The sequence below is a fragment of the Papaver somniferum genome, chromosome 9, assembly GCF_003573695.1.
Source record: "Papaver somniferum cultivar HN1 chromosome 9, ASM357369v1, whole genome shotgun sequence".
NCBI classification, from domain to species: domain Eukaryota; kingdom Viridiplantae; phylum Streptophyta; class Magnoliopsida; order Ranunculales; family Papaveraceae; genus Papaver; species Papaver somniferum.
Window position 1 is genome coordinate 206,379 of NC_039366.1, and position 10,258 is coordinate 216,636.

Below are 10,258 nucleotides of genomic sequence, written 5' to 3' on the forward strand. Positions count from 1 at the left end.
CTAATATGTCAAATGATTACGAAACAGCAAATCGGTAACAATAATATACCTCCATTAGTTCCGGAGCATCTTTCTGATACTTGATTACAAACTTCTCCAAGAACGGCTCCTCAAACATACTCAAAATTGAATATAAGGAAGTTTTATGCTTATAAATGAGACCCTTAGAGACTAAACTTTGATAAACAGTAACCCTCGGTATAATCCTCTTTTCCAAGCTAAAAAACAAAGCTGCTGGAGTCTTAACAACAACCGAGGGACTATAACCCGCTTGATTAACAAAGTAATCCATTGTATCCATGATTTTCTTCACAGATAACGTCATACAGATAGGATGTGCTTTAAACACACTTTGAATTTGTTCTTCTGACAAACCCCATTTCTTGTATGCATTAATTTTACCAGATGGATTTCTTCATCGCTGACAATGCATGAATACCAGTAAGAAATGCATATTGGTAAGAATTATCAAAACCCATACCCTTAATCTCTTGTAAGGTATCTTTAAATTTGTCAGTGCTTGTCAAAAGTGTTCTAGGTTGGCTCATTATAAACTTGACATTATTTGATTTAGGGACACCATCTCTCAAAACCTGTATATTGGACTCAATTCTCTCAACTGATTCACCAGAATTCGTTGCTCGTTCGAAGACGGCGAACACGTATTTATCAGTACCAACAATGCAATTGTAAAAAGGAATAATATGGTTTTCCAAACTTCGACCTAGAAGCGTTGGGTGAATAGAAAATAGCCTGATAAATTCAGGTCTAGAAATATCTTTAGAATTGAAATAATCAAGTTTGGGTTTAATGATTTCAGTATCAGATAAAATGACGAGAGGAATCTTACTGATGATTCTGGAGATGTCTGATTTAGTGAACCCGTAATCCTGAAAGACTGCAAGAACAGCGTCTGGCTTCGTTGAGGTTTTGAATTTGAGTTTCGTAGATGCAGTGAGAGCTTCTTTTTCCGATAATCCACATGAATTCATCAAGTAAGAGATTTCAAATGATGATGATGATGAAGTTTTGGGATCCATGGCGGAGCAGATGTTACAGTCGCCAGGGGTGGTGGTGGTGGAGAGTTAGGGTTTTAGTGAGGATTTGGATCTAATTTGAGAGTTTGAAAATCGAGAGATACCTTAAAACATTTCACTGGGTTTTGGGTTTGGGCCGAAAGTTGGATCAACTAAAATTACCCGATCTAACTGGAGATTAGGGGTGTGTAACGGACGGACGGTTGCGGATTAGGGGTCACCCGTAACCGAACCGTCAAAGTTGCGGATTTGCAAAAATTGAACCGTGACCGGCCCAATCACCTGCGGATTTAACCTTTGCGGATCCGCTAATTGTACGGGCCGGTTGCGGATTAATCGCGGATTTGACCTAGTTTGATTGTACTTGTTGGGCCTAAATTCAGTTAGTGTCTTAACTTAGTTTTGATTGTATTCAGTTAGTTAACTTAGTTTTGTTTCTATTTTTTGGGCCTAAATTCAGTTAGTGTTTTAAGGACTTTACTTCTTTCTCTTTGGGCCTAAATTCATTTAGTTAACTAAGTGATCAAAGAACTTCACTTCTTTCTCTTTGGGCCTAGGTTCATACTCAGGTAAGAAAACTTTGCTTCTTTCTACGGTTGCGGTAATCCGCGGTTTTCAAATGACAACCGCAACCGCATCCGCACCGCATGCGGATTTGAGAATCCAACCCGTGTCCGGCCCATACGTCTTGCGGTTTGGGTGAAATCCGCAATTTTGCGGACGGATACGGGTTAAATCCGCGGTTCCGGTTTTATGCTCACCCCTACTGGAGATCTGTATCTTGATTTTGTTTTGTTATTTCTTTTATTTTTCAAGACAACGACTAAATGCAACCTATGGTTGGGTTAAACACAACTCAAATACCACTTCTCAAATTCTGATACTCCTTCCATTCTAGGAAATTTGTTGCAGTTATTTAATTTATACCACTTTTCAAATTCTGATACTCCTTCTATTCTAGGAAATTTGATATTTGCAGTTATTTAATTTGGCTTACTTTTAGACAAAAATGAAAAAGTGCAAGTACCACTTTTTCAAAAATGGACGTAGTATATTTTATTCTGAAAGTAACTGTATATAACCCAAAAAAATCAAGTCAAATCTAACGTATAATACAAAAATAACCAACCAAAACTACCCCACCATTTTCAACTACAATAAGTTTATATTTAGGGTTTTTTTCTTCATATTTTCTTCTTCAACTATTGTTCAAACCTTAGTCATAACAATTATTCCATGGGTGATCTAAGTTTAGAACTGTCAGTAGTGTGGACTATAATGCAGATACGATTGAAGATGAATTAAACTTTCCATGGATTCGTTTTTGAAAAGCTAATCTTCCTTCAAAGATTCTGCATTTCCTTCGGAAATGCATTCATAATTGTCTCCCTGTGAATGAGAGGTTTGCTAGGCATGCACATAATATTAGATCTGTATGTCTGTTATATGCAACTCTGATATTGAATCAGTCGATCATTTGTTGATTAGATGTCTTGTCTCTAGACAGATTTGGTAGACTCTAAATCCAAATATAGTTATTATATCGAATGAGTAGACTCTTAGGCAATGAATTTTGACTTGGTTTTGTATTAAGAACACATAAAATGACTTAGTTGTATTTGCAGGGTTCACTCTATGGAATATTTGGGAGGCTCGATGTGCTTGTGTTTTTTAAAATGTGCAATTTCAGGTTGAGCCAACTGTGAGGGCATTGAAACTAGGAATAAACGAGTGGAAAGAGCATGTTAATAGGCGAAATATTGTTGGCTTGAATGCTGTTAGATGAAGGAACCAATTAAATGGGTTCCTCCGCCCACTGATTTTCATAAAACAAATTTTGATGTTTTTCTTTTAAAGGATAGTAAACTTATGGGCTTAGGGCTAATTATGGTTGTTGATGCAGGAAGCTTCCATGGAGCATGGTGTATCCCTGGGATAACTCATGGGGAGGAGGAGACTGAAGCTTTAGCGGTGATAAAATGCGCCAAACGAAGTACTCCCTCTGTCCCACTATTAAGTGACCTAGTTCAAGTTTGCACAATTTTTAAGGCAGGCAAGGGAAAAGAGTATATTTAAGCATTTTTTATAATTATACCCTTATGGATAATAACTATTGAAATTTTGAAATGACTTATCTCTCAAACTAGACCACGGATGTTCGCATACTTCATACCATTGAAAAGCATTTTAAAACACCTACGTAACGAATATAAACATGTCTATCAAATTATGAATATTTCTTATATTTCTTATAATCAATTAAAAGGATAATTTTAGAAATATCTCTTTGTCTAGTGATATAGGTCACTTAATGGTGGGACAAAATATAAAAATAAATAAGTCACTTAATAATGGGACGAAAGGAATAGTATTTAAAAGTTGTACTTGGAAGGTAACTGTCTTAATTTGTCCCATTTCAATGAGAATAATACTAATCAAAACACTAACCAATGTTTAGATCTCAACCATTATATTTTTCAGGCTTAAAATTCGACCTTTGGATAGGAATATAATTTTTCTGTCTTAACTATTGACTCCATTCCTTGATTTCTCTTACGGCCAATTGTTGGATTAAATTTCACATATTTACATAAAATGCCATTTTTTAAGAATCAAGATGAAAAATTAAAAATGTCACATTTTTTGAACTATATATCGGATTTTAGGAAACTTTATATATCCGGAAAGTCCTTGAAATTATCTATGCAACGAGCTTAAACAAGAATATTGAATTTCTATTTTTTAACAAATTTATTTCTCATTGCTCTTTGTGCACACTTTTCCCCCATATTTGACGGACTTTGACAAGTGAAAGTGAAAACTAACGCTTGCATTAATCGTGCAATGCACGTACACTCTCCTTGTGTAGTTTGGGCTATTAACGGCAATATTGAGCCTTTAAAATGGCATGATAATTCAATCACATTAGATTGTAGGGAACTTTTAAATGGTTTTAATGAGTCGTGTTGTGTTCGTGTTTCTACGGACAGAAACGATGTAGCCAATAATCTAGTAAAGGAAGCTAGAGTTAGTACTGTTTCTTTTCTTTTCTTTTTTTTTGGGGGGGGGGAGGGGTCCTAAATCCTCACCTATGTGGTTTTCAACTCTGAAAAGGCGGGGGTACAACAACCTCACCCAATATTTCGATTAGCAATTTGTATGGACAAACTCCAATATACTTTCCAGAGAATCAACTAGACTCAATCTTAATAAAGTATATCAAAGAGTTATATCTCTCTTTCTCGATTCAATTCTTACTCAAGCAAATAGCAATCTGCGAGTCTAATTGAATACAAGAGAAATCACTTGAACAGTACCAAAGACCAATGTTCAAGTATCAATCAATTTCAATCAACAACCAAAGTCGGATTTCCAATTGATTGATTTTAACGCACAACCTGTGATATTTCAATTATATAACAAAACATAATGCAGAATAGAAATAACACAGACACCAGAATTTTGTTAACGAGTGTTGATGGTGGTTTTTAACTTAGGGTTAAAATTGTAAAAACTTGCATCTGATGTGACGTAAGGAAACGGAGCCGTGAGTGTTAACCTCTCCACTAACATATTGAGTCGTTCAATATATTTATATGAAATTTACCCAGACTGGCGCATGTAGCAACCATCCCAGGTGTTCTGTAAATATCGGGCCCTTGCCTATATTCACTTAATATAAGTTTCTTTGAAACTTTCTGTGCTATGTTCCCCGGCTGAACCCTTAATGTTGATATGGCATGACAATTTGTGTTCACTCGCAGCAGAGTAGCACGAATTTCCAAATATCAAGGATAAGGTCTTTGCGTAAGGTATTCAATCAGAAAGCATGCTGCTCTCTGGAAATGAATTTAAAAGAACCCTGTGTCAATACATAGAATTCAATCGATTACCCTGAATAATTTGCAAAAGTTAGGATTCTGCGCTTTCCGCAGTATATCAGACCTTGATTATCGAAATTTAAGCCTAGGAAAACTAGGTAATTAATCCGCCATGGATTAGTAGGTGCAAAACCTTGCCCAGAATCAGAAAACAAGGAGCCACAGGACAGCAAAGGGAGGCGTGACCATTCTTTAAGCCAGCCGGCGCCACTTGCCATTGGCCACGCCCCCATCATAAACCAGCCCTACTTCCCTTGACCAATCAGGTTGCCTTAAAACCTCCACACTCACACCAGTTGTGGCTGGGCCCATACCTGTCGGTCCTGTTTCCATCGAGAAATCAGGTCGCTCTAAAACCGCCACACTCACGCTGGAAGTGTGCCCACACCATGTTTGTCCGACCTTCCCTTTTTCGACCAATCAGGTTTTTCTAAACCTGCCACAGCTTTAAAAGAGGTGTCAAGATGTCGCCATACCATGTTGGCTTCCCGAAACCACGCCAACATGCTAACGGCATGCCAAGCATGCCAAAAGCATTCCAATCGCACACGCCAAACGGGCATGCCAAGTGCACGTGCCAAACATGCCACTTACCGTGTCAACATGCTAACATCATGCTGAACCTGCCAAACACGCCAAACGTGCCAACGCGCCATAAATAGCACCCTACGTGCTAACCTACCTCCTGTTCGGGGCCAACGCCATGATAAGCTCAAATTAAGGTTTTCTAGTCAGAAGCACGACCCTGCATTAACCAAAACCCTAATTTTCGCAACACAAATTATGCCACTTCAGCCCCACAACATGCCATGAGCCGTGTGGGACCCAAGAAGCCCTAGGGTTTGCACCATACCATAGCCACCCACGGCAATCCCTACTCACGTGGCCGTTCCCACGCTATGGCCTTGCCATAGTTCCTTTGGCATAACTATGGCGCCATTTGCACAAAAAGTATCGCCATGCCGCGGCCGCATGCCACACGCACTAATTAGGGTTTCAACATGCCAAACCTTAATTTGGGCAAAGTTGCTACCCAACCAAAGCCAAATAACGTTTCCTAGAGCTTCGGAATTGATGCGGAAAACATGGCCAATGTTTCCACGCCACATGTGGGTCCAACACCGAGGTGCCAAAGTCTAGCGGCCATGGCTATGCCAGACGCTACTTCGTGCCACTGTCATGTGCTAACTATGCCAGCCACGGCGCCATGACGGAGTCATGCCGCACGTGCTAAATAGAGTTGTGATGCGCCAAACCCTAATTTGGCTAAAAGTTTCCACGCCAACTGAGTCAAGTGACTCTCCTAAGGCCTCAAGATTAACTTAGCAACATGGCCAATGTTGCCAACATCCATATTTGGGTCTAACACCAATATGCCAAAACAGCTGCCACGGCTAAGCCACTGGCATGCCGCTATGCCATGGCTCCGCCAGGCGCCACTATGCCAATGGCGCCACTTCGCTATACAAAAAGATGCGGCCATAATAAATGGCCATACTTCCTCATGAGATGCAATCTCAGCCATCCAAGTTCGCCACTGAACTGACAAACTTGTGGAAAGTTTCAGGCAACCAGCTGCCTAAATCTAGTGGTCATGGCTACGCCAGGCGCCACTTGCATCACCGTGCCATTGGCATGCACGAGCCATGCCACATTGCCACTGGCGTATACCAAAACACTACCGCGTCATTATCAGGCGCCAACACAAGGTATCCATAATCAACGGCTACCCTCCTTCATGAGATGCGATCCCAGCCATCGAATTTCACCACCGAACTGACAAACCTGTGGAAAGTTTTAGGCGACCAGCCAAAACGAGCCTAATAGCATTACATTTTATTTTCTTGCGGTAAGTCCCTTGACTTTGACTTGCCACACCTAGCAAAGTGCTACATGTTTTCCACGAAAACACTCGAGACATCAAACATGTCACAAACTGAGGGATGCTCATCAGGGTATTGGTCTGGCAGTTTACAGCGTGCGGCGTGCAATGCGCCTGTTACAAGAAAGTGTCATGAAGCAGGAAATTAGTGGTGGTAAAAAGTAACGGTGTAAAAGAATTCACTTCCTTCATCATGGAAGCATAACGACAGACGGTTACACGTTACTCTATTCTTCCACTACTCAATCGTTTCCACTTCCTACGAGACCAGGGTTCGTTTCAATATGACTTGTATAAATAGGCTTCACCTATTTTCAACAAAAACAAGTTTTTGGTCGGCAACAACGCAGTATCTAGAAATCACCTGGTATCTTTCCATTCTGCTAGTCAGTTCTACTTTCAGATACAAGTCATAAACAACCACACCTTCAGAATCAATTATTCTGGTCTCAACACTCTCTTCGCTTCCCTCCCTAAGACCAACCCTTCTCCTTCACTTTGTGACCGAAGCAAGCCTGGAACGGCCATCTCTCTTGGTTTAGGCTAGGATTGTACAGATTGACCTCTCGAATCAAAAGTACTCACGTGCAGTGCATTGTTTAGGGTTTAGATTCGTTTCTCATCCACACACCCAAATTTACCAAAATCAGCAGAAACGATTTCCCCCCACAAACAACGAGAAAACCGCAAATGCATAAAAACCCCGGGACCTAGTCCAGATTGAACACCACATTGTATTAAGCCGCTACAGACACTAGCCTACTACAAACTAACTTCGGTCTGGATTGTAGTTGAACCCCAATCAATCTCACGCTGATTCAAGGTACAATTGCGCTCCTTACGTCTCTCATCCCAGCAGGATACCATGCACTTGATTCCCTTAGCTGATCTCAACCACAACTAAGAGTTGACACGACCAAAAGTCGAAGACTTTAATAAACAAATATGTATCACACAGAAAAGTCTACAGGAATAGATAAGTCTGTCCCCCACATAAATACCTACAAGTTTTGTTTCATCTTTTGATAAATCAAGGTGAACATGTACCAATTGATAACCCATACTTATACTCTCGAAGAACAACCTAGTATTATCAATCACCTCACAATAATCTTAATCGACGCGGCGAAAGAAGATATTGTTGAATCACAAACGATGAGACGAAGATGTTTGTGACTACTTTTCTATCTTGCCTATCGGAGATATAAATCTCAAGTTAGTCATTACGATTGTGCTCAAAACGATAGAAGATGCAAGATCAGATCACACAACTACGATAAAGTAGTATCGGTCTGGCTTCAAAATCCCAATAAAGTCTTTAAGTCGTTAACCTGGTTTTTAAGAAGAAACCTAAGGTTAAAGGAGAATCGACTCTAGCTAATACAACTAGTATCACACAGGAGGTGTGGGGATTATGTTTCCCAGTTGCTAGAGTTCTCTCTTATATAGTCTTTCAAATCAGGGTTTGCAATCAATGTTAGCTTGGTAACAAAGCATTCAATATTCACCGTTAGATGAAAACCTGATTAGATTCAAGCTAATATCTTTCAACCGTTGGATCGAAAACTTAGATTGTTGAACACAAATGAAATGCACGATTTTAGGTTTGTGTAACCGTACCCAAATATATACATTTATTGGTTCAACAATAGTTAACCAAATGGTTAGCCATATGAGCACTTTCATATCAACCATGTTCTTCTTCACCATAACTAGTTCAAATGACTCAATTAAACTAGTTAGAGAGTTGTTCAATTGCAAGGAAATATTATGTAACTACACAAGATACAATCGAAGCAAAAACGATTTGATTCACTCGAATCGGTTCATGAACTTTATAGCCACGGTTTGCATTTAGCATTCCTTAGTTAATATAAATAAGTTCACAAACAATCATCTTCAGATATAACCAACTTAAGTTCGCAGACTTAGTTTGCGGACTTAAGTTCCCGGAAGGAGTTCTCAAACTCCATCAGATTTTCTCGGGTCGAGAACTTCCGCCAGTTCGCGGACAGAGTTCACGGCTCTTGTTCCGGTTCTCTTGATTAACAAAGTTCTCAAACTTTTGTTCATGGAAAAAAGACTTATACATATATGTGTTGGCACACAATACTAATATCCATCATTGGTTATATGATCTAAACTCTCATTTTAATCATTGAAACATTCTTAGAGAACATTTCGTCAAAGTAAGCAATTTTCAAAGTGATTGAAACGTGTCATGACTTTCGTCACTAGGTAAAGATGAACTTGGCCAAAGCAAAAGCTTACCAACACATATTTTGAGAAATACATAGGCGAGATAAACTGGACTCTAGTAGCAAATGTGTATAATCAAAGTCTATATAGCAAAGCAACTTTTGTCTCAAAATAGGAGATATAGTAGATAGACTTTTGAGTGATAGATAAGTTCAAGTCTCCACATACCTTTTAGTCGATGAAGTTCCACCAGTTCCTTGAGTAGTCCTTCGTCTTATGATGATTTCCATGGAGTTCTTGAGCTCAACTACACTTTCTATCCTAGTCCGAGACTTAGCTATAGTTTAATAGAAATCAAGACTTATAGTTTTGATCACTAACATTGACAAACATGCTTGAGATAGCAACTCATGCGAGTTCGACCGAGCAATGCTCTAACAGTCTCCCCCTTTGTCAATTTTAGTAACAAAACTATCAATACATATGGAATACAAAAAAAATAAATGAATTAACTTTTGTATCTCCTATTCCACATGCCTAATCTTCAACGTTACTCGAAATCTTCGTCACTTCCAAGTACTCCAATGATCCCAAAGGTTGTAAGTTCAGCATCATCGTTGTTGAAAATCCGTAGTTATAACAACGAGAAAACAAGAGTTCTCAATCATTGTTATACAGTGTCATAGTATCATTATATAACATCAAAGTTCAATTGTATCACAATTTCGACAACAATACTATGGTGATATGTATCACTCCCCCTTAGTCAATACTCCATCTCACATGGAAACCACTCCCCCTTATATAATGATCCGAAAACCATATGTATTTGTAGTGTGAACTACATACTAATTCTCCCTCTTTTTGTCAATAAAATTGGCACAGGTACGAAAACGGGATCCTAATGAAATTTACAAAAGAGACATTGCATGAACAAAAGAAGGCATATATCATCTTATTTAGATGCAATCATAAAGCCGAAGCTAAATGCATTCATCAAGGAGTTTATAAAGATACAAGATAACCCCTATAATATTTCACAGTCGCACTCCCCACAAAGATTTGGCAATTAAGCACAAGTTCAATTAAGAACTCTCCCCCGTAATATGTCATTCCCGAAGAAACAACAAGAGCGACCTTAATTTCAAAAGAAAAGAAGGATTTATTTGGACATAACAAATTACATACAAGTATGAATTTGAATCCAAAATACTCAATTAAATTAACCACAAGGGAACCCATGATTAATTTAATCGGAA

At 38.9% G+C, this 10,258-nt stretch overlaps 1 protein-coding gene across 1 annotated transcript; it reads right to left on the reverse strand.

Annotated features, from left to right (window-relative positions):
• Positions 1-398: 398 nt before the first annotated feature.
• Positions 399-1,040, reverse strand: LOC113309832. Its single transcript, XM_026558348.1, has one exon. The coding sequence runs from the start codon at positions 1,038-1,040 to the stop codon at positions 399-401; it is 642 nt and encodes a 213-aa protein (XP_026414133.1).
• Between the last annotated feature and the right edge of the window lie 9,218 nt (positions 1,041-10,258).